The sequence below is a fragment of the Embiotoca jacksoni genome, unplaced genomic scaffold, assembly GCF_022577435.1.
Source record: "Embiotoca jacksoni isolate LCO1_2020_lvr unplaced genomic scaffold, fEmbJac1.0.p SCAF_12, whole genome shotgun sequence".
NCBI classification, from domain to species: domain Eukaryota; kingdom Metazoa; phylum Chordata; class Actinopteri; family Embiotocidae; genus Embiotoca; species Embiotoca jacksoni.
Window position 1 is genome coordinate 14,561,896 of NW_027185252.1, and position 24,708 is coordinate 14,586,603.

The following is a 24,708-nucleotide window of genomic DNA, read 5'->3' on the forward strand; positions in this document are numbered from 1 at the left end:
TGAGACTTTTTATTGTCCGCTTCAAAGGACAGGCCGCTGTGTCAAATTATGCACCGAGCAGGGGTGCTGGCGCTCCAGCGTGGGTGACAAGATCACTGATCCTGCAGGGCGCGCATTCCGTGTCGTTTGCCACCTTTGAACTTTACGCACAAGTGGAACACTAATGTTGCTGATGAAGACTGACATTACCTGGCGGTGTCATCATTTGTCAGTGTCATCGTGACAGCTCGCGTGAAATCATATCAAGATCGGTCGGTGGCACGATTCGATCCACTGAATTGATTTGGTTTTTGCTCATGCACAAGCTTTCATGTTTGCGCGTGACGCACATCGCCCGAATTTCACTCCAACCTTTAAGGGCGAAACACACTTTGAAAAGGACAAGTACGATGTTAGATATTATGTTCTGCATATTTCATTTCTGCTGCATCACTGGTTTCTATGCCAGCTGGCCTGTGTTTTGAATTTGTGAAAGCCAACGAAAACCCACAAAAAGCATGTCTGACTGTCGAGATGTCATTTACTGTGAAACGAGCTTCCTGCAGGATTCCCGGGAGGAATCCTGACAGGTTTGGTGAACTCAGGCCCTGAAGTTTCCTGAGTTGGTGGATCTCTAGTGTGTCACTGTGTGTGTGCCAGAGAGCACAAATCTCTTTTCATTCTTAAGAAAGCTACTAACCAACAGCAGACAGTGATGAGCAGGTTGGAGTAAATCAACACCCAATGAAATCTTTTAACTTAGTCATTAAGACCAACATATCCTGAATACAGCAATCCAAACTATCTCACAACTATCTGATGAGACCAGTAAAATGTCTCAATTATGCTAAAAATATACAATAAAGTCATCTAATGATATCAAACACCACCTTGGCCTGTTCCATTATGTTACCCGTTAACAAGTAGTTCCCAGGATGCAGCTGTATTGCAAATCTTTGGTCTGACTAAGTCCAGACAGAGCAGAGCTGTCCAAACCATGTAAATCTGCCCTTTGTCTGCTTCACTTCAAAACTGCCTTTCCAGAATAGAAAAATCTTTTGTCTAAATGGGAAACAGAGAGCAGCAAGGCTGGCTTGCCTGCTTTGAACACAGTGGTGGACATCAAAGGCGTAGCAGAGGATCCCCCTTCAGAATAGCAGCTACATGCCATTCCAAAAAGTGCAGTGTATTTAGATCTGCAGTTCAAAAGAGGCTGGTGCGGTGCAAGCAGGTCTCTGGGGGCCTTGCCACCAGTAGTTTGGCCTCGCAGATGTTTTGAATGTCACTGCCGACCATTTGCCACTTCTAGTAAAGCTGAGGGCAGTTACAAGTGACTGGGAGGAAGCTTGGCAGAGACTCCTGCTTCCCACCTTGCCTGTCAGTCAGTGTGTATTAACAAACTGTCACTTTGCCCCAACGGCATGTTTGAAACTGACACCTCTGGAGGAGTGTAATGAACAAAGTCTATAGGTTGATGACAACTGTATCTTTAATAATCCTTCAGTAAATAAAAAAACAGAATTATTATTTTTGACCTGAAAAAGTACAATAATACACTCTGAGCGAGGCAAAGTTGAAGTTTGGTTCACATATTTTTTAGGTTTCGGGTTATATAAGGCTGTCGTCAGTTGAGCAATACAAATTGTTCCTCCAGCAGTCCTTGTGATCCGGTTACTCCCATGTTCACTCTGAATACCGACTACAGCAAAAAGCCATCTGATATCCTCTCCAAGCTTAATTTCCTTCTTAAAATTCATGGTCAAATATGAGATACCTAGAACAAGAAATTTTTTTTCCTGCCGTGCAGCAATGCAAAAATGTTGCTGATAAGTCTCAGCAAGTCAGAGTTTGCCTATCTGAATAATCACAGAGGAGCTTAGTACCTGAACCCTCCACGTCTGTGACGCACGGCGACCTGCTGGAGAATTAATTCAGGCTTTCTCTTTCCACATATCAGTCTCCTGAGGTGAATTTAACAACGTTCACTTTCAGACTAAAAAGGTGAACGTAAACAAAAATGAGTAACAGACATCCGCAGGACGTTATATCACCCCGATGCAACATTTTGAGGCCACCTTTCTCCCCCCTTCATCTCCTCCAGTTCTTCCTGGAATAGTACATTTGCATGACATCACAGATTTGAGGATTAAAGCAACTGTTTTCTATTGTTTCTGGCTATAGGAGCCAGATGTGAAATATTCACTTGCAGAACAAAGTGATCCACTATAGAGAACAGATTTAAAGAGTTTTCTCCTTTAGGGGGATACGAGTCTTTTTTTTTGGGTAACTTTTCTATATCTATAGTTCACCCATGCTTTCCAATGAATTGTATTTATGTTTCGTCTTGTAAAATGTTATCACGACGTTGTTTATGGGGAGGAAAACACAAACATGGTAACGTCCTGAGGAAAAACAAGTGTCGACTCGACCCAAATCTGACACGTTGTGAAAACACATTTATCATGCACCTTCCAGTGTTAATCAAATGATTACCCCATACCACCAGAATTTAGCTAATTGCTAGGTGAGGTTTCTGTTGGCTCAGGTGCTGCATACTCTGCATGCTTACCGTCACGACAGTTGCGCAGCTTGTGTGTGTGGGAAAGGGGAACAGCAGGTCTTTAAAACATCAACAATTAAGCTGTTAGGACTCGGTGCATGTGAGCAGTCTCCCCACAAAACAAGCCATAACACCTTTTTTTTTTTCTGCGCGCGGGTTGTTGAGATTTAACTGTATGTCAAAGAAGTAATTGCAGCGTGATCTATTATTTAGAGGAAGGCGATAATTCACGATAGATGAAAGTGGTGCTACACTCGGGACATTTTTAAAACAACTAAATCTTTGTCATCTTTTTTGCTTGATCTGTTCGGCCATGAGAATTGTAAATAATCATGTATCGGGAAATTAGCACGACTACAAAGGAAAGGCTTCGGGACTGTTATAAACATGTCATATCAAAGGCTCAATAATTTAGATATGTACCGTACAAATGCATTTTCCATTACTTATATCCAAGTAAATGAGTCAATTCTAAGTGACTGTCTTACTATCACAAACATTTTTAATGAAAAGTGTCTGATATTAATTCATAAGAAGCAAAAAATGCTTCCATAAAACATTTTCAATATCTACATATAGACATAAAAATCTGAATAAATGTGTAAAAAGGCGAACTCTCTTTTAATCGGAAATTTCCAAATTAACTTCATAACTGACGTGATTTGTCTTTAATATGTATAAAAGCGAAAGAACTTCAGATGTTTTTACACCGTACCGAAGTGTGAGAACGATCCAGCGACGCTTGTGCAACAATTCCACATTTGAAATCACAAATAGATGTATTTCAATAGATCATGTACCGTAGTTTAAAGAAGAACAATATTTAAGCATTGCGTTGAATTGTTATGCGTTACAAACATATAAATAGCAGCTGCCAAACATTTGGCCCCTCCTCTACCGTGAGATGCGGGTGCTACCCTGTGTTGTGTGTTTATGAGCCTGATGCTGCGTGGACACTTAGTTTTGACGCTGTGAAGTTGAGGTGTCACGGGTCATGAGCTATCCAGCTCAAAGTCTGTCTCATCGTAGAGGTCAGGCCGAGAGGAATATTTCCGCCGTGAGAACTTCAGACAGAGTCGGTCTCCCACCTCGTTCATATGGTGCAGCACCTGACGGACAACGGAAACATGTTTCCTTCAGGTGGAAAAACACTCTTCAAAAGACTCGGATTTGTTTAAATTTCTGTGTGTGTGTGTGTGTGTGTGTGTGTGTGTGTGTGTGTGTGTGTGTGTGTGTGTGTGTGTGTGTGTGTGTGTGTGTGTGTGTGTGTGTGTGTGTGTGTTTACGTGCGCAAGCATGTACCTGGTTCAGCATAGCTTTGGTGTGCGCTGCAGATACACAAAAGCGAGCTCGGGCCTCTGTGATTGGTGTGGCTGGAAAGCCGACTACCACCACACCGATTTTCCTCTCCAGCATTTCTCGAGCAAAAGCCCTGGTCAGCAGCAAAACAGAGACGGCTGTCAACTTAACACATTCTTGCACAAGAATATCTCACCTGTGATGCATTACACTCTTTGTGAATTCAGGTCTGCTGGACATCAAATTTCTCATCACCAATGCAAAACATGTAACACCATGTTGATGGTGTGTAGGAGTGCTTTAGTGTAGCAGCTCATCTGTCTGACCTGTTCCAGCCCTGCAACGCTCGTCGTTTAAGTTCATGAATATATTTGGATGTTGTTTTGGCTTGATATTGTTTTGAGATTCTTTAATTTTGTTTCGCTGGTTCATTTGATTTGAGTCACTTCATTGTTTAAGTCTATTCGATTTGTTTTAATTCTATCTGATATTGTGCAGCCCTTTGGTCAACTTGTGTTGGATATAAATAATAATAATAATAATAAACAGACCTGACTTGAATATGATTTTTTTTTCTCCTGTTAACGTCTTTAAAATTACAAACCTTGATGACAACATGGTGTGTTTGCACTGTGCAATGTGTGACGTACGAGCATCTGTACAAAGTGTAATGAATGTGGAAATGGACATCAATCATTACCTACAAAATACAAAACTATGCAACAACATATGTCACATTTTTGAGGTCAGAATACGCAAAAAGGAGCCATATTAGAATGAGGAAGCTGCTTTGTCTGATTAAATTAAAAGTCATGAGGAATGTTGCTTCTTCTAAATCCCCAATTATGCAGCTGGGATGTGTGGTTTGAATGACTTATGGTAATTTCTGCAGAGCATCGTAAATTAAAAGGAGTGCACAGCTGCCAGTTTTGACGGCCTCGAGGAAGCAACACATCACTGATGACTTTCACTTCATTGAGGCCGAACAGGGAACGGCTCATTCTGTGGCAAAGTGGACAGTTTAGAAATGTTAAACATTATAAATGTGCTCTGAATGTGGTTCAATGAACCGGACACAGCAAACTTTAACAGTCTTGCATATTTCAGATCACAATTAAGTGTCTACATAAATAATACTTTCTTAAAAATGTCAAAGATGGACTTCAGCTTTGTTTCAAGACTAAAATTCTATAGAAACTAATATAAAACTAACAATGTAAAACGATGTAGTGATGTAGAATCAGATACCTTCTGATTACGTCAATTACTGGACAGGATCGGATCTTTTTATGGATATTAATAGTGACTGGCATTAAAAGACACTTTATATCCAATTAATGTTATACCTGAGTGACTCAGACAATGCAGGGTTACACCTAATAAATACCTGATGTTGCCTCTAAAGTGCTTACAGACAGTCTGCACTACTGATTCATGAAAACTATGGAGAGGATAATATGGCTGCCGTCCAAGTCACGTTGAGATGATACACGACGAGCTGAACAGAAATCCCTTGTAACAACCACGAATGCTGAAGTTAATATTTATCAGTCAAAAATGAAGTGTACGCATGATGAATATCCTGATCATGTTTCTCGAACTCTGAAAGAGTCAAGTGTCTTTGGTGAGAGTTTGTGTGCACTTACACTACTTTGCCTGGCATGTAGAGCAGGACAGGAACCACAGGTGAGTCATCATTGCCGTAGATGATGAAGCCCATCTCCTTCAGCTTGGCCCTGAAGTATCTGGTGTTCTCTGCCAGTTGGCGGATCCGTCTAATGCCTCCAATTAAAACAAGGACACCGCCAGATGTAGATGAGTAAAGCACAGACTCACAGCTCCCCTCCCCCCTTCATATTTCTCCTGTCCCCTGCTGAGAGGGACATCACTTGTCAGTACTGGCTAATGTGGTGCGAGTTCTTTGCAGTGCCATCTCATCCTCGAGTCCTGCACCTCCATCTGGGCCGTTCCAGCCTCTACTAACACGTTGCTCGTGATTACAACTCCGCTGCAGCAGCAGATGGTTCAGTTTTGTCCGCCTGACGGCATGGTATACGCGCTCGCATGTTGCCAGGATGGGGGGCTCGCAAATTGGATGTGATGGATTTCGCACAAAATTAGTGACTGCGGACTTCCACTGGAGCGAAGCCACAACTGAAAGCGAATACAAATAATGCTCAAGTATCACATGTATTTCAGATAAATGTATTAGAAAACGAATCAAAGGCAGCAGAGGCGGCCTGATCTGCTGACCGCCTGTGTTCCCCAACAACGTGGATCGCTGGGGAGCCTGCTCGCTCTGCGGCTGCAGCGGAGTTGGGCATGACCCAGCTTTGGAACACGGCTCTGTTTCCCTCTGATTACCTGGGAACAGATTGGCAGTTCTTTCAAAGGGATGTAAGGGAGCACTTTAAATCCCCTTATCTCAGCAGAGAGAGAGAGAGAGAGAGAGAGCGAGAGAGAAAAAAAAAGAAAAAAAAGAAACATAACATTCGGACATCTGCCAAAAAGCACAGGCCCCATTTTGTAAATTGTTTCTCTCTGCTAAGATAGAGGGCACGGAGGTCAAAAACCTGCTGCCAGACACAGAAATCATACGAGTAGGCGAGAATGTGTGGATGCTGCTGTCTGTCAGAGCTGTGTGAAATTCAACATCAAAGAGAAAGATGAAGACGAGAGAGGAAGGCTGAGCGAAAGAGAACATTTCTTAAGACAGACATCTTAAGAGAGTGCTTCTTGTCACAGTTAAGATTTTATAGCGCTCTGATGGACACGGATGTTTTTAAAAGACTGCACTGTTTGCCGTGTTCCCTCGTCTCCATCAGACAGGTCAAGACTGATCCCCCCCCCCCCCCCCCCCACACACACACACACACAACAGCTATTTCACTGGGCTACGTCAGATGCAAAGCATGTCTGGTTCAGAGCCAGATGAAAAAGTTACTCATCTCTGCATGAAACTACAATACAGCTCAACCGTAACGCGCCGGGCTCTGCTGGTTGAAGTGATTAACCCATTACAGCACTCTACGGCAGACATGTTTATTTTTGTATGCCACAGTTTACACGTCTGGCTATTTTTACTATTTGGTAGTGCATGACTCTAATCGGTCATTTACTTACCATTACTACCACTACACGCACTAATGCTGCTCCCACTCGTACAGGGACTCAGGAGGAATTACCGAGGCGGTGCAGCGACTGGTCCGGTAACGACTGCTTCCCCGCCCCGGTGTGTCTGATGCCATTAAAGCAGTAACTTTTCAGAGCGACAGCGTTCCTCGCAACACACACATGAAAATGATTTCCTCCACGTTGGGGTCACGTGTGCTCAGGGACTGCACGTCTCCCCTCTCCTTACCACTGCAGACCCCTGTAATTGCTTCCACATTTGCGGACCGAGCAGCTGTTTGTATTTCCCTGCAGGCCTTACTGCTAAACATCGGTATAGTGTTCTCTGGATTTGGTTTTCTTTCGCTACGGAGGTGTCAAAGGTTTTATCCGACTGATACAATATTTGTGGGTGTAAAGAACATTTGAGGAGGATATAGATAAAAAAAAAAAAGAAGAAAAAAAAAAGAAGAAGAGATGTTTACCTTCTATGCTGCCGTCTTTTCCCGTGATGCACTTGATGGCACGTATGATCTGCTCAGTGATAGGAGGCGACATGGCTGAGGCGTATACAGCGCCGTGAGAATGACTACGCAGGTAGTCCACCAGCTCCTGCAATATTGGACGCAGACAGTCAGCAGGGAAACCATACGGTGTGGCTACACTCTGTTTTTTTTTTTAACACTGTGGGAAATCTGATTTCATATATTCAAAGAAAATCATTTCTAACAGAAGTGTGGCCGTGCAGTTATTTTTTGGCACCACTAGAGAGAGCTCATGTACAGTCAATACCTGAGGAGCAATTAAAATACCTCCCGTCACTTCTTTGTCACTGGGACCCTCTTGGCATTGACTGTGAAATAGCTCGGCATCCGTTCCCGCTCTCAACTTTTGGCGGAGCTCGTGCACTAATTTGAGAAAGACCCAACGTCAAAATGAGCCAGAATGAGGACTGTCATGCTCATTATTCCCAAATGTCAGCAGCAGATTAAGTTTGCGAGGGGTTAACAAGAAAGGAGCAGGATTTTAGGAAACTCATTCAGTCATGGGTCCCGGGAGCATGTGTGTGGAAGTGGTCTGAGGTTGGGGAAGCGGTCCTGTGATGGGCTGCTGCTGCTGCTCGGTGGCGAGTGGGTGCGGGGTGATGACACGTAGCCGGAGATGCCGTCTGGTCACCCCTTCCAACACGCAGCCATCTGTCCCCGCTGGGCGGCGGCTGCGGCTTCCTCAAACACATGAGGGGAAGGGATTTTTAGGTGGGAAATGCTCCAGTGCAGGATAAGAACCCTGAAACAACCTGACATCTGTTTTTCGTTTAAGGGGGGAGATTTTCACAGCTTTATGGCCCCGCAGGATTTCGGTGCGACCAAGATAAACCAGTTAAGAGAACATGTCCGAAATCCATCTTCCGCCCGGGGCACGGAGTGACAGCTTGGTGTTTCCTCGGCCACACGCTGGCTGCAGTACTGATGTGGCAATACGTGTTTATAAAGCCGCAGAGCAGGAGCGGGGCCACAACAGCACACACACTTCAACGGATGCATTTAAAAATCTAATTTCAGCAGGTTTTGAGTAAAGGGGTTAATGAATATAGCGTCCTCCATGCAAGGTTAAAGTGAATTAGAAGGTGCTTGGAGTTTATATATTGGAGTATTTATTTTTGGTACTCTCATAAAATAGCTATAACATGACTGTTTTCCAGAACACATCTGCAGAGTCTTTTGTTGGTCAACCCGAATCCACTTAATGCAGGATTTGCGGGATTTCACCACAACAACAAATACATCAAATCTAAAGGTTCTCTCTCTTTTCCTGCCTCTTTCTGTCAGGAGTTTACTACAGCCAGCTGTCAAACCAGGCCCAAGTGTTCATACTTCAAACATTATCACGCTTGTTAAAAGTCATCCTGTTAAATCTGGAGCGCAGTTCCGATGGCTGCCACAAGAAGGGGCTGGCCCGCTGCCAGCTTTACCTTCTTATTATGGCAGAGCAGAGCTGAGCCAACATAAGGCAAAGGAAGGAAGGGTCCCTCTCCAAATACCTAATTCAAACAACATGGCCGTTTCCCCTGTTGCTTTCTAATCAACTGCCACAAAACTGGTGCGGTTATGTACCAAAGTGTACTTTTTAATGGAGTAAAAAGAAATTACAAAGGCCCGCAGTCGCAGCCTGGGGAACATTTGTTGGACAAATGAGAGCTACGAGAGAGGTGGGGTGTGATGGAGTGTGTATGATTGACTTCCATACATCTTTGGAAAAAAAGACCTGGCACCCAAAATGTTTTTATTTTTTTAAATTTGTTTTATATTTAACAACACCTCAACCTGCTGCAGAGCCAAATTGGTTATTTGTCAGACGAGCAAAAATAAGTCAGCCTAGTTATTTGATTTTCTGTAATGTGATTAATATATCATAATTATTTCTAGAAATCTAGCTCGACTCTTTTTGAGTCAAGGAGGATTTTTTTTACACCCAGACTAGTTTTTCCCTAACACCTACTGCAGTCTTTACAAAGTCACTCTTTTGTAGGTTTGAACTGGTGACATAACTGGTTTATGAAAATGGTGATGGACGGTTTTACTCTAAGAAAAGCAGGGTTGTTAAAAGTTGTTAAAAAGTACAAAATGAAGACGTTATTTGTCTCACTTTCTCTTGATTATCACACTACACACTATTCAACTACCAGCCCGTGAGCTGGATCTGTCCCTTTTGAATTTTTCTATGGCCCACAAGAGGCTTCCTGTCAATCAGGCTGAACCGTAGACATGCAGTATCGGGATGTAAACACGTAAGAGTGTGCATCGTGAGTCACAGACAATCTATGTAGGTAGCCTTGGCGACAGGACAGTGTTGGAAACCCAGCGACAGCGTTTCCGATGACAGACTGCAACATGATTACACCTGCTGCACACCAACCATTCGCTCAGCCAAGCCTCACGTTGCACTCTGGGCTAGCGCGCTGCAGAGAAACAAACGTTACCTGAACTCTCAAAAAGCTTGAAAATGTTTCTCTCCAACCTAAAGAGACGTAAAGTTGAGTGTGAAACCTACCAATTCCAGAGTGAATGGATTTAAAGGAATGTATTTACTTTTCCAGCCACAACAGATAAACCAATATACTTGCTGCTGTATGGAATTGAATACAATGATACCATTAAAGTGAAAAAAAAAAAGAAGGGATGTGTATGATTCCATGTAGTAAACTAACATGATACTGTAAGAGGTATTTGTAGCCATTAATTGACAAAATATTCTGTGTGGCTCACGAGCCTCCAGTGATTTTCTTAACTGATCCACTTGTTATTGAAGTTGAATGTCCCTGCACTACAGATCATGTCTACACTATGTTGTAATGACGCTATTCGTCCTGGGGTGTCCTGGTAAGCCATTGGCCTTCGAAGGACCTTTTCTGCTTGTTATGTCCCTCTCTGGAACAAACTCCCAGATAACCCGTCTCGTGTCTTTTTTTTTTTTTTTTTTTTTACGTAGTTTTGTGTTTCCCTTGTATCTTGTTTTATGTAAAGCACTTTAAATGACCATGTTGAATACTCTGGCTTTGCCTCTCGTTACATTCACTTAAAAAGCGGAAAACTGAAGTAACAAAGTGGTCTTAGTCGGCTTACCTTTATAATGAGGAAATTTCGATATTCTGATATATTCGTAAAAACCAAACTGTGATATATTTATAGGAATATTGACTACTAGTGATAAAATGGAACAGGAGAAAACTAAAAGAGAAAAGAAGATCCACAGGCACCTTCTTCCCTGCGATATAGCCTCCAGCAGCCCCAAAGCTCTTCGTGAAGGTCCCCATCATCACGTCCACGTCGGCGGGGTTCACGTCAAACAGCTCGATCACGCCCCTCCCTGTTGGTCCCACTGCTCCGATACTGTGGGCTTCATCCAGGTACAGGTACGCTTTGTACTTCTTCTTCAGAGCGATGATTTCGGACAGCCGTACCACCGAGCCCTCCATGCTAATGAATACAGTTACAAAAGGATCAACATGGACAGACACATTTCATCAATTATAAACCAAACTCTTGAAGTGATTAGGTCTAAAAAGAAAATAATCTGACCTAAGTTCCTCCCCTGTGGAGCGTCACTACATCATGTAAATTAACATAACATAATTGGACATGTCATATTCTTCCAGGAATCTTTCTGCTGGCCTCTTTCACTTTCCTCCCACCTCCTCCTCCCCATCCGAAGAGAACCTTTTAAGGTTACAAATAGACAGCACGAGTGATTATATGGCTGGGAAATGGAGCAATCCCAGGCCTGCTCTACTTGCTGTGGCTGAGAACGTCTGCAGCCCAAATGACATAAGACAGGGTTTCACCAGGACCGATGTGGACATCAAAGGCGAGCCCGGGATATAGCTAAAGTATGCTTAGTTTTTATCCAAGCCTTTTGATGTTACCGGGAGGTGATAGATGGGGCATTAGTTCTTTCAGCACTTTCGCTCCCATGGCTGAGGTTCACATTAGACATTACTGCCTGATAAAGGCAGTTTAATAATGTGCAATTACGTTGTCTCCTCACAGTACAAGGATTGTTGTGGAAATGATCATTACATTAACACTAACTGACAGCCATGTTTAACGTTTTCCTCTTTTTTGATTAACAAAACAGTCATAAAACCATTAAGTAAACTTCACAGTGTCATATTTTAGTGGATAAGCCCTGAAATGTAAGTGTGATTGAGGGCATGAACAGGGAGGAAAGGAGGAAAGAAAATGGCTGTGATAAACAGTTGGAGTTGGGGGTGTAGCCAAGTCAATCTCTGTGGCTCCATTTGGCCTTGATTTGGAGCTAATGAGCAGATGGAGAGGGTCACTAAGACTCGGGATAGCTCACTGCCGGGAGAGACACACACAATACCTTTCTCCTCTCTCCAGTAATCAAACGGTACCCAACCATACGCACACGCAGGCGCACACACCAAATCTATTATTCAAGGCTAGAAAGGGAAGCAATTGAAAAAGAGACCATTACGGCTAAGCAGTCTCACCTCGGGTTACAAACATTTTCCTACCTGGGTTTTTGTTGTGCAAAAGGCTGAATGGCCACACTTAAAAAATTGTATACTAGATTTGTGTTGGTAAGAGCGGTTATATTAATGTGTGGGTTGTAATAAAGACAGCTGACCTGTAGATGCCTTCCACCATGATGAGGATCTTCCTCCAGGGCCTGTGAGTCCGAGGCTGCCCCGAGCAAACTGCCTCTTTTAGCAGCTTCTCCAGACTGTGCATGTCTAACACACGCACACGCACACGCACACACGAGAGGAAAAGAGTGAAATAGCAGTCGAGAACATTAGGTTCACAGGAGGATTTTTTTTTTTTTTACTTTGAATTTTTAAATAAAGTGGAAATGTTTAGAATAACATAGAAATCCCATTTCAAGACGAAATTTTGTATGCCTGTCACTAATACTGAAAGTCTGACCGAATTATTGACATTTTGACTTTTTTCTCGAAATATAAAATAATACTAGGAAAACAAATCTTCCTTCTCTGATTTGTTTTTGAGGCCCTGATGTCTGCAATGATAGTTCAGGCATTTACAATGAAATCACAAACAACTAAACACTTTAAATGTACGAAACTGCACAACTGAATGCAGCAATAATCAAATCATAGCTTGCAGGGAACGCCCACTCAAAACAAACAACAGCATGTAAAGTAATGATTTCCATACGGCAAGGCAATTTACAGAGTACACACAGCATTACCTCATTTTCTAGAAACACCTTCAACAAACCTTTGCGGTGTCTGTATCAGGGAAGAGTATTGAGTGAGCTGCGTATGGATTTGGCTAAAAAGACCTGTTCAGTGCAGTCTGCACCGTTGCTTAAAATCATGACTGAGATTTTGACCTAAATAAAACAATTTCCCAGCGACATTCAGAGTTGATTACAAGTAATGATCGTCAGCTGCACACCAGCAGATGGCAGTGTTGAATAGCTGTAGTTAATAAGCAGAATTATTCAAAGTATGACTGCAATACAACCATTTCCTGCTGAGCAGCAAGGAAAGCTGTCATAGCTAATAATCTGTCATAGATGATTGATATCACTGCCTCAACACAAAAACAGGTTTCACTTAAGAGGCGGCCGCCGCTCTGCCGCTAAAACCCCTTCCTAAACAGAGCAGAATACATCTAGTGTTACCAACAGCCAGACTGGGGAGAGTAGACAGTGAAATCCACTGTGGCATGCTGCGTGCATAGTCATGACTGAGGGACAGATGATTTCACAGTTCAGCACTGATTTCAGATAAGCGATAGCCTGACATGAGACGCTGCACGACTGTCACTGTGAGCATGGTTATCTTTGCTTCTGCACGCGACCTGTGCAAAGTGGTGAATATCCGTAAAATGACACCATATTATCACTGCTCAGACCCTGCTGGTGCATGACTATCTTTATGAAAAATAAATAAACAATAAATAAATGACCTGATTATTTGAAAGAATAAGAATGCTAACCATAAAAGTTGGCATCCTTTACTTGAAGTATTTCCGGTATTCAAGTTCAACGATACAAAACGGCACAAACCAGTTTTTCTGGTCTCTGTTATGAAATTCCATCTCCATTACAGATAGACCTGTTGTAGACGGCTCCTGTACTGATTAATATCATTACAAACGATCACTATTTGTTGTGGTGGCTGAGGGGCTTGGCACGGCCCTCTTAGTAAATACTTTGCTAGTAAAAGAGTGCCTGGTGCAGGAGGTAAAAGAGACAGGGAGGGGTCAGCTCAGGCTCAGGTGCCTCAGGGCTCTTTGCCTTTAGACAGGCCTCTGGGATCAGCTTGGAGCACCCTTAACTGACTCTGCTTGTACCTGTCAGGACACATTTGCTGCCAGGGGACTGCCACATTTGTACTGTCTTCTGAAAGAGCAGGGATGTTTGTAATGTAGGAACAATGGATGTTGTATCATCCACGCTTAATCATTTGCCCTGATATCTATTTGCAATATGCAATTTGACAATGTATTGCAGAGCCAAAAGATGGCATTTTCATACAAATAAACTTGTGTTTTGCTTTTCGGCTGCTGCTGGATAAAACAGTCGTGGCTGTGAACAGAGCCCATTTCAATAAAGCTGTTGCATTTGCTGCACAACGTTAAGTAGGTCTTTCCTAAGGCAAATCCTGTACTGCACAATAAGTAATGTGCTTCTCACAGTTGCAACAATTTGAAATGAACAACAACAAAAAACAGATAGCGTGAGCAGCACTGGCTGCAAATAGAAATTGAAACTTCATGAACAGACAATTTCATGACAAAAAAAGATGTAATGCTTGTTGCTCTGGGAGGGAACAAAACGCACAGGCAATAAGTCTGGAGCACTAAAGATGTTGGTAAACTGAAACAAAATTGATCCCACTGGTTAGAACTTAAATAATACTTGTGTTTTTTGGTTCGGCACTATGTCTCATGTTCAATTGAGAAAGAAGCTGGACTTACTGTTGTGTTTGAACACCCGGATTGTCGCTCCTGACAGTCTAGCCCCCAAGATGAGCGATGTGTGATTTAACTCATCGCTAAGTATCAAACAACCCTGGAAATCGGTGACGAGAAAAGACTGGATTTAAATTTCACAAGGTTAGTTCCAGTGCAATATGACTCAATGCCACACAAATGCAATCAAACACTTCTGACAAACTCCACAAAATACACTGCATGGACTGTTCATTTTTGATTATTGATAAGCGGAAGAAATTTGCGTTGATGGGGTATGATGGACTTTTGAATGTAGTTGTCTATAATTAGTAAGAAAACTAAAATCATGGCATTGTGCGCTACCCCTCTATTGTTTTTGTGTATTTTAACACACAGTATGTTTTTATTGTTTCACATAGTGTCCTTGTGGAATATGTAGTATAATGAAGGATCCACCTGTCCAATTACATGAGCTCACTCCTCTTGCCCCACCCCCACCCATGTCTCACTCATAATAAGATATCTCTCGGTTCTATGTACTGTGCATGCTAGAGATTTACTTCTTTAATGTTTGATGAAGTTGTGACCCACAGACAAATTATAATCTTCATAATAGAGAGCACAGTACTTCATTTTCCATAAAAATCTGCATGCAAATTAATTCATCCGTTCCACGAAACTCTTTCCAGTACATTAGCATATATAACACTGAAGCTCTAAGCATTAGACTGCATTAGTCTGAAAGAAGTCTTGTAGAGGGTTATGTTGACACCGTCTCAGTGACAGATACGCTCAGTCTGGCCTGAGGTCCAGCTGGCCTGGTCCCCAGTCTACCAGCAGCTGTCACTCTAATGTTGCTCTGCCTGCACAGCGAGGCCTGTCCTGGCACAGCCTGTCCCTGTAGGACAGAGTTGGCAGCGAGGGTTGACCCCCCCAACCTCTGCAGGGTTACTGTGGGGGCTGCAGCCTAAGGGGCGGCTGCACCTCTTGAGCTGCATAAACGACCTCACTCTCATCACTTAAACAGTCAACCTCCTTTTCCTCCTGTCCGGTCCAATCACAGATATTCATGCTGTGTGTTGCCCCTGGTAACCCACAGCCCTCTGCGTGAGCCCGGCTGGTGTGCCGAGAGGCCAGAGTATGGGTAATCACACCCCCGAGTAGTGCTCTTAACAAAACCTGCCCTTCCCTGCCTGTGTGTCTGAAAGCAACCATGTACGCCCAGAGCCCAATCCTTCTGGCTACTGTAATGTTTAATTATGATTTTAATTAACAGGGGTGGGTCGGGACTTGTTCGCAGCTGAGTTTAGTTGACTGTTATTCATTAATTTAGGCCATATGCAAGAAAGGAACAAAAGCTCGGCTAATTAGATTAATGTCTGTTGCGCTGTGAAAATTACACTTGATTCAGTAGGATTTCCTGCGAGCAGTGTGGCATTGAGTGTGTAATATTACATACCTTCCCAACAAGTGCAGGAATGTTCATTGAGTTGGTGGCGAAACCCATCCCGAATGTCAGAGAGGACTCTACTCCAAGGAAATTGGCCACGAGTTGTTCCAGCTCTTCATGGATGCTCAGGTTACCTAGGAGACGGAAATCACAAAAGGATGAGTCCCCCTGACTAAGTCATTGTACCTGTTGGTATATCGAGTAGTTCTTTAGTCCCTTGGGGTTTTATAGTCTTTGTCATCCAATCACAAGTTTTGACAAAGATTAATGTCTCCTGATAAAAAGCAAGAGACTCAAAAGGCAAACGTCTGGATCAGCATCAGCGCCTCTCACTCTCTGTGGATTCGAGGAGATTTATGAAGATTCAAGAGGTGGCAAATTTCTCATTTAGATTCAACTACCCTTTTTCCTCCCAGGTAACATCGAGGCACGTCCTGCAATGTCTAAAATGGTTCTGCAGCACATTTTGAGGCCGAGGCAGTCGGTTATAACCCTGTGACAGGTGGGGACCAGAATTCATTTAGAAAATTGATCAGATTGTACTCCGTCACCTAACGTGGTGTTTTTTTTTTCTTCTATTTTGTCCAATCAAAGTGGGATTTTCAGGTATATACTTTTGTGGTCAGCTAATAAATAGAAGAATTAATGGCATACTTGTAAGTTACAGAGAGAGAGGTGGTTGCTAAAAAGGGTATATACACTGTATTTACTTTCTGCTGGCTCTGGGCGATGTTATATACTCCGTGCATGTTAGAACTATACCCCGATAAAGAAACAAATTGAATACACTCTATGCTTAGTATAACAATTTTCTAGTGGTTACTGTACAGCTGAGTTCATCTAAAAAATAATTCTAACTCAGAATATGCATATGGAAAAGGTTAATTGTATATACATGGGATACTAATCACTGTAGTCCTAATCAATATCAATCAGTAACCACAAAGAGCAGACAGTTCAAACAGACTGGATTGTCTTTATCGTGATTCCCGTTCGGTGCTCTCCATCCATTAGGGCTTGCGCCAAGTCAGATCGATTCATACATTTCCTCGACCGCTCAGGCTCACAGCCCCTGCTGGCATGTGCAGCTTTTTATTAATCAGACCGCATTGGCATTTGCTCTTTTTATGAAACAATTTACTTAGCCGTGGCTTTATAGGCCCGCCTTACCTTCTTATTGATATTTCAACCGCACATATCTGCTTTTATGTCTGGATACTCTTCAGGTAAGAGTCAGCGGATATTAGATTTCGCTCACGTTGCTGACTCGAGCCACCCGAAATAAAACAACACCTACATCTCAAAGTGTGGAAGGTCACCTTCCTGCCACCACAGCCATCATAATAACCCTGTTGATAAGACAGCTAAATAATTATTGCCAAGGGTGGAATGCACTTCTGTGGAGAGACAATTAAGTTATTGTACTCAACTCTAAGTTAAGTCCATCTCTTTTATTGTGAAACATGTGATTGAGGCTTTTTTAAAAAGCCTTTGTAGGAAGATAAGAAAAATCCCAGCATAAAAGAGTTAATCATTTCTATCACAAACCTCAACCTGAGTCACAGTAAACAAGCGTAGCACTTTGATTAGATGCAAAGATGCAGCAGCCCACATTAGGGCATTAGTATATTTGCATTGTGGTATTTTTATTACTGTGATATGTAGCTGGATCTAGCATTTCTTGGTGATTTGTCCTTCATTTGAATTCTTGACGTCATTATCACATTTACTGTATGTTAATGATTGCAGGAAAAGCGGGAACAACAAGCTATCCATTAATGTAATCCATGAATGTTTAAGTTGTCTGTTTATTCACAGGGTGTGCCTTCAGTGCACTTTGTGACTACTTTTGAGCGCACATTATCTTCCCTCTACACATATACACAATATTCTGTGTGTTACTTATGGTAGAGTTACTTAAAACTTGTTATATTTATAACTTTTGGTAAGTTGGGAACTGAACTTGTGATTGTGCCGTTTTTATTAGAAGGCAATATCAGATCATGTAGAAGGGAGGTGAGATGAAACATTTGAAAAAGAACCCTGCATCGAAACACATTTCACTTGAATCTTAAGAGGACATTAGAGGCACAGACAAGCGTGAAGTGTGACAAAAGAACTATAAATGTTCTCTGATTCAGTTGTATTTTCTTTAATTGAGTGCTGGTAAATTCAATAAAAACACATCCAGGAAGATTTCCTGTGTATCACTAATACAAAATGCTGTGGTGATATCACTACTACTACAGACACACAGAGATCTTTAATAATTTATGCTTAATAGGGTCTCATGGGGGAAATGCTTGTTATTCTGTAAACCTCTCGGTAAGCCAGCTGAAACACACATTAGAAACTCCCACTAAAACAGTCCCATTTTGAAAGAGAAATAAACATATAAATAAATCACATAAATGAATAATGGATGGTTTAGAGGTTTGGGTGTGTTTGGGTGTGTGTGTGTGTGTGTGTGTGGGTGTGTGGGTGCGTGCGTGTGTGTGCGTGTGCGTGTGTGGGGTAGAGTGCGGAGTCGTACTTGCACTCTGACACACATACGTCTAACTAACAATCACATGCCCTTTCATTCCTCTGCTTTTGTCAAACTGCTGATTCCGTGCAACACAACACAGCGACTCAACTTGCTCTGAGCTTGGGTGTCAGCTCACCTCCTGCTCTCAGCAGATAAACACAACGCACCGGCATCACAAGTTAGTGTCATGAATTGAACATCGTTGACAGGAAAAATACTTTTCTCCAGTAAAGTTTACCAAGTGTGGCCTGTTCGTCAAGCTTTAAAATGGTTACCGATGTACGGGTTTTGGCGAATAGACATACATCTGATGGCTGATCATTATTTTTCCCTGCTGCAACGCTACTAAACCAGAGCATGACATCCTGGCCCACACAGCCACTTAAACACCACCAAAAGCCAGATAAAAGTTCAAAGAATAAAACCCCATTCAAAATTCATCAGAAAGCCACAGATCCCACTTTCTGATCCTTGCTGTTCTAACACTTCCATACATTTACAATCCTTTTAGCAGCCTGCTTAATGTCCAGGGTGTTTCATAATGTTACATCCCACTGTCATATACAGTAGCTTCCCTTGCTCCTCAGTATGGACCAATATGTAATGATCTCAACTTATGCCCAAACGGTACATTATTTAACGAAAGCTGAATAATTCATATTACATTGCAGTCACTGGCAGATAATTAAACATGTGGACAGTATAATTTGCAAGAAATATAATAAATGATGCAGTATAATTCACAAGAAACGTAATAAATGATGGGATGAGGGAGATGGAGTTTTATTTCCAGTTTGATACTCGACCCATTCAGTGTCATCCTGGCCTGACAGAGACTTTAGTAATAGAGGCACATACTGTATAAGACGTTTCAAGCACTCTCCACTACTTTACAGCTCTTAAAACTTGAATTATAAAGTGAACATCTTTTGCTCGAGGTAAAATGAATGCCCTTGTTGAAACTAGCTCAAGGAGACAAGTGGCACACGATTCCTTTTATCTGTATGACTGAATACTGAATATTGACCACAAACTCACCTATTTCCTGCCTTGTGCTGCAAACCCCGACCCCGTACTGTTGCATTTTATCAGCCACAGTCTTCAGGAAATCAGCGTTGTTCTCAGCAAATGCAAGGTAGTTGTAGGAGCCCATGTTGATGACATTGTGTATTGTCTTCCCAGTAAACCTGAAAGCATACACAGTATAGATTAGCAATCAATTAGCCTGTCTTGTTTTCCCCACCCACCCACACACAAAATTGATTACATGTTAGAAAAAGTAATCAACGTCAAATTAAATATGCTATTTGCTAATCAGGAATATGTTACTCTATCTGTAGAGTTCTGCTCACGAGAAAAGCAATTATACTCGTGTTTATTTAAGATAAGCAGCGACTGCGTGCAAAAGCAGCTTTTGTTATTTGTCGTTTATTTAATTTGACATTTGGTTAAGTACATAAACAACATACAGGTCATTTTAATCCAGAATTAAGAGATTATGGAATCTGGATAAAGAAAATCCAAGCGTAATAATTTCGTGCAATTCAGGTAAAACATCACAGAAATGTACACGGTCAGTCAAGACAGCACATCATCGGAGTTTAATAGTATTTAAGAAGAACCTCTCCTTTCATCAAACTGACCTACTTCTCACAACTTGTGTAAACCGCTACAAAACCCATCTACCGGTCTCTTTACTCATTCACCACACTGCTCCACAAAAGACAAGTGGACTGCCCCGTTTCTACTTTTACTCGTCACATTAAACCTCTTCAAACATGTAATCCACATTTATCTCTTTACAGAGTCATAATGTCATTGCCTTTCCCCCGGAGCAGCTCTGCTCATCTTCTTTTTCATATTACTGTATATTTTCAGACCCTGCTGTGCAGCATAGAAGAATATCAACTGTGGTCCAGGAACTCAGGAATGACATACCGTTGCTGATGACAATTTCCCAATTTCACCATTACCTCATAGAGAAGGGGAGTGATCCAGCCACACGAGTTTTAGGTGTCTAGTTTCTAGCTCCGGAAGAGAGACGATTGTGTTAAAAAATACTTGCAGGCCCGTTCTGAGCCATAAGAGCATGTGCACATTCTTAAGGTGAGTCATACACTCACAAGCCAAAAACTGTGTGCCTAACATGTTGTCGGTCATTCGAGTGCAGCCAAAAAAGCGCTGACCCACCGAGACATGGACTCTACAAGACCTCTGGAGGTGCTCTGTGGTATCTGGTGCCAGGACGCAGCCCGACCTTTGAGTCCTGTTGTGACTTGGAGGCAACACAGGTCAGACGTGTTCCAGCAAATGTCCCAACACCCAGTGGTGGCCTTGCTGTTTTGGAGATGCTCTGACCAAGTCGTCTGGTCATAACAACATGGCCGCTGTCAAAGTCAGTCTTGACATGCGCCGTTGTTATAAGTCATATTCACTTTATCCGTGGCTCCTCAGTGTACATGATCATGAGCCTACAACATGTCTATCAAAGATGATTGGATTACAGCACCTGAACGTCCAATTGTAGTCATCAGACACCCTCTCCATCAGGTCAAAGACGGGTCCAGGCAGGCTGCATATGGGACGGTTCCAGTTGTCTCGTACCCTCATGTACAGGTTTCGAGTGTAAAAGTTCTCAAAATCTTGATAAAGGGGTACAAAATCCTGCAGGCGAGGAGAAACATGTTTAATAGCTTCGCAGTAAACAAATACCAGGATACATGTTTTATAGTAAGATGTGGCTTTTTGATCCGGTGGCCTCAGCATTAACAATAAAAGTAAATCTTCTAATAATTTAAACCACATTTTCAACTGTTACATTAGTAGAAAAATTGGACCAAGCCTTTAAATGTCATGTTTTCATAATTCGATCAATCTTCACTTTAAGTCAAGTCTGATTTCTTTATATAAACACAACAGAGGTTAACCAAAGTGCTGCACATAATCAAACACAAAACAGTCAGATCGACTTGATCAAAAGAAGAAAATAAAAAAAAAAAAAAAAAAAAAAAAAAGTAAAAGCAAGATTAAGCCACAAACACACAAGAATGTAGGAGCAGTAAATAATAAATTAAACAGGGTTTAATTAATTAAATGGAGCTTTAATAACTGATGTTGACAAAATATTCAGCAAGATTATCTCAGACACTGTCTTCATTAACCTCTGTACAGTATGTCTGTTCCAGTAAAGCCACCATCACCACTGAGCCCTCATACAGTAAAGCCATTCTTCCCTTTGCTTGTACTGTAAGTGACTGTTATCAAACACGGGAGACAAACTAGTTATTCCTTCCGTAAACCGCTTCATTGTTTCTGCCTACAGACATACCATTGTACACAAATAATTGTAAATGCTTACAAAACACGGTCACAGCATTTAAGACCTTTTAAATGCTTTAAAACAAATGTATTTTAACAGCAGGCCTTATCGCAAAATCTGAAGCACAGTAACAAAGAAACAGTGCGATTCCCCTGAGATTTAATTAGATCTTGAACAGATATTCTCTGCGGTGTCCTGCCTCACCCATGGCAACGTTAGAGTGCAGAGCAACACAAAGGAAGAGAGCAAAGGGAGAGCTTAAGGGAAGAATCTGAAATAATTAGAGAAAAACAAAATGTATTGACACCACACCCACACACCTACGTCTGTCTACATGTGCATGTGTGCAAGTCTGCAACATGCCTATGTTTGAGCTGATTGCGTGTTTCACCTACCTTCTGCTCCTGCCTTTCCTGGGCAAGGTGGCACTTCTCTAAGCCCACAGCTCTGAGGAAGTCTCTGAGGTAGCCAAACAGAGTGACGATGCCAAAGCCCAGGTAAGTCATGACAGCCACATACATGGGCGCCTGTTCAAAAGACTCCTGCCTGTGCTGGCTGGAGGCGACACCAGTCCCTGGACCATTTTTCTATACAACAAGAGTCCCAGAAGAGACATCAGAACACAATACGGTTTGAATAATAGTGGCTCGATTTCAAAGCAAGAGCTGGAGTTAACACTTCAGTTAACCTGAATAAAAAGAAGACAGGCAGTGGCCTACAGTCACTAACACATATTATTCAACCCTGTAGAAAAATAAACGGGAAGATTAGGATTATTATGTTAAATAAAAGATGCAAAAATAATGCCATTTAAAAGGATGATTTTTGGACACATTGATTTTGCATAAACCGGCAAAACCAATATCCCTGCTTTAGAGCTATTTTGGCTGATGGCTCACCTATGGCTAAAAATGTCCCTGAGTTACAAAGGTATATATTCTTTTCATTGGGAAAAGACAAATTAGAAATAGCTAACGTTTTGGCTGCCATTGATTTGAGACAAGTGGTAAGAGGAGGAAACTTGCACAAGAAACTAAAACAAAAACAAAAATCACTGTACTATTCTACAAGGATGGTTGTTGATGCCCAAAGTTTATAGCCTTGTTTTGTTTTTTACTATGACCATTGCTGCTGTCTTTCTGTCAGCCTATCCTGGGGGACACATTAATGTCAACAAGACAGGAAGTAGAACAATCAAACTTACACCACAGATACTCCATAAAAGAGACTTGATTTATCAGTGTGCCTTGCAGCATTTAAATGTGCATATTAAAAAAAAAAAAAAAATATTAGTGAAACTACAGACGACATGATTAATACTGCGATCATGAATTGTTTTACATGTCAGACATCAGCATGAAATCATGTAGGCCTTGAAATAAGTCTGAAATTTTATCCAAGAAGAAAAGTCACTTCCACATGTTTGTTCGCTTCAGCTGCTGGATATTGAATTAAATGTTTGTTTTTGTGCAGTGGACGGAAATAGTTTTTTCCCCCCCCCCCGTTGTTAAGATAAGTATTTAAGGACTTAAAAATAATAATAATAATAATAAAAAAAAAATCTTCAAGCAGAGGAAAGCAAGTTTTGACATCGATGATGCTAACGTTTAGCGGTAGCAGGCAGTCCGACAAAATCAAGATGGACGATATTAAAGTCTGTTTTACCAGATGGTATTAATTTGAGTGCAAATACAAATATATGTTAAAAATTTAGCGAAGTAAACTCCTCACCTGAGTCTTAGTGTATACGGCTTAACAAGTATTTAGAAACGACGTCTGTGCAAACCTCCACAGGACAGAGTGAAGCAGGTAAACGTGAAATCTTCACTGGTGATGTAGTAAATGTGTATTAAGAGGAAAACATGGCTTCGTAGGCAAATGACTTGACTAAAAGACAAAATCACCTTCATGTAACTGCCCAGAAACTTACCATCTACAACTGTGCATTGGACAAAAAAAACAGTTTGAACAAAAGTAAAACCTTGCTCTCACACCCAGCGGAGCCTGGGGGCAAAAAAAAAAACCTGCTGGGACGACAACAACAACAACAACAATAAAAAGCGTTTCTGGGCGGGGCTATTTTTTTTTTTTTTTTGTATTGGTGTTTAAGTAGTTTCTGAGGAACTGAACAAACCTGTGAAACGGACGGCATCAATATTTTTAGATGTTGGTATTTTGATGTCTGTATTGTTAGTACTGGCAGGCAGTAGCATATTAGTCCTATGGAAGATTTAAAAAAAAAAAAAAGAAAAGAAAATACGCTGCCATAATTGTCATTAAAGGTGTATTGCATGTCGGAGTGTCAGTCTTGGCGTTGATGGGATTTTTTGTTTTTATTATTTATTTATACGCAGGTGAACAGCCTCTGGGTTTCAAAATTCGCTTACGTCACAGCTCGTCTCAGGTAAAACAGCCCCAAAGAAATGATTTCCATTCAAGCGTTAAACACCTGGCCGCACCTTAACTCGCGATGCACAATGTTATTTAGAGAACAACTTGTTTTTGTGTGTAAACCTTCCAGCCGCTGACAGACGTACCTCTTTCCTGTGGTGAAGTCCGTTTTTCTCGCATTTCAGTCCATTCTGGATCAGCTGTAGTTTTAAGTTGCTGCTGTCAGCAGCAGTTCTCGCCATAGTCCTGTGAACTCAGCAGCGGCTGTCTGCTCTGTTTGACTGTCAGGTATAATCTGCTCTGTTTGACTGTCAGGTATAATCGCTGAGCTTTACTTAACTTCCAGAGGTTGACTTCCTCCTTCTTTTGCTTCCGTTGAGCTTCTTTTGAAATGTGAACGGCGAGCTTATTCAAAACTTCTCCTTTCACTATTGTGTAAATACATCAACTTCTCCTTTGTTGTAAAATAAAACTATGAGCATTGTGAAAAGCTCCACTTCACATGTAATCTGAGTCCGAGTCTTAAAATATAGATTTGTCTTTGAAAATTGTTTTCAAAATTTTAGTATCTTACACAGACTGCATATAAAGTAACTTAAGTTATCATAAGTAGCATCGTAT

At 41.7% G+C, this 24,708-nt stretch overlaps 1 protein-coding gene across 2 annotated transcripts; it reads right to left on the reverse strand.

Annotated features, from left to right (window-relative positions):
* Positions 1-1,468: 1,468 nt before the first annotated feature.
* On the reverse strand, positions 1,469-24,369 carry sptlc3 (serine palmitoyltransferase, long chain base subunit 3). 2 transcript variants are annotated; one of them, XM_069145012.1, is made up of 12 exons: positions 24,234-24,369; positions 22,092-22,283; positions 20,887-21,041; positions 19,416-19,564; positions 15,860-15,984; positions 14,425-14,518; positions 12,101-12,206; positions 10,707-10,926; positions 7,435-7,561; positions 5,485-5,620; positions 3,842-3,971; positions 1,469-3,648 (listed from the first exon to the last, which is right to left on the reverse strand). In XM_069145012.1, exons 1-12 carry the CDS (start codon positions 24,327-24,329, stop codon positions 3,532-3,534), a joined length of 1,647 nt encoding a protein of 548 aa, XP_069001113.1. In that variant the 5' UTR covers positions 24,330-24,369; the 3' UTR covers positions 1,469-3,531. The 2 variants fall into 2 exon arrangements, with proteins under 2 accessions (XP_069001113.1, XP_069001114.1); XM_069145013.1 differs by lacking the exon at positions 24,234-24,369 and adding an exon at positions 23,627-23,771.
* Positions 24,370-24,708: the final 339 nt, after the last annotated feature.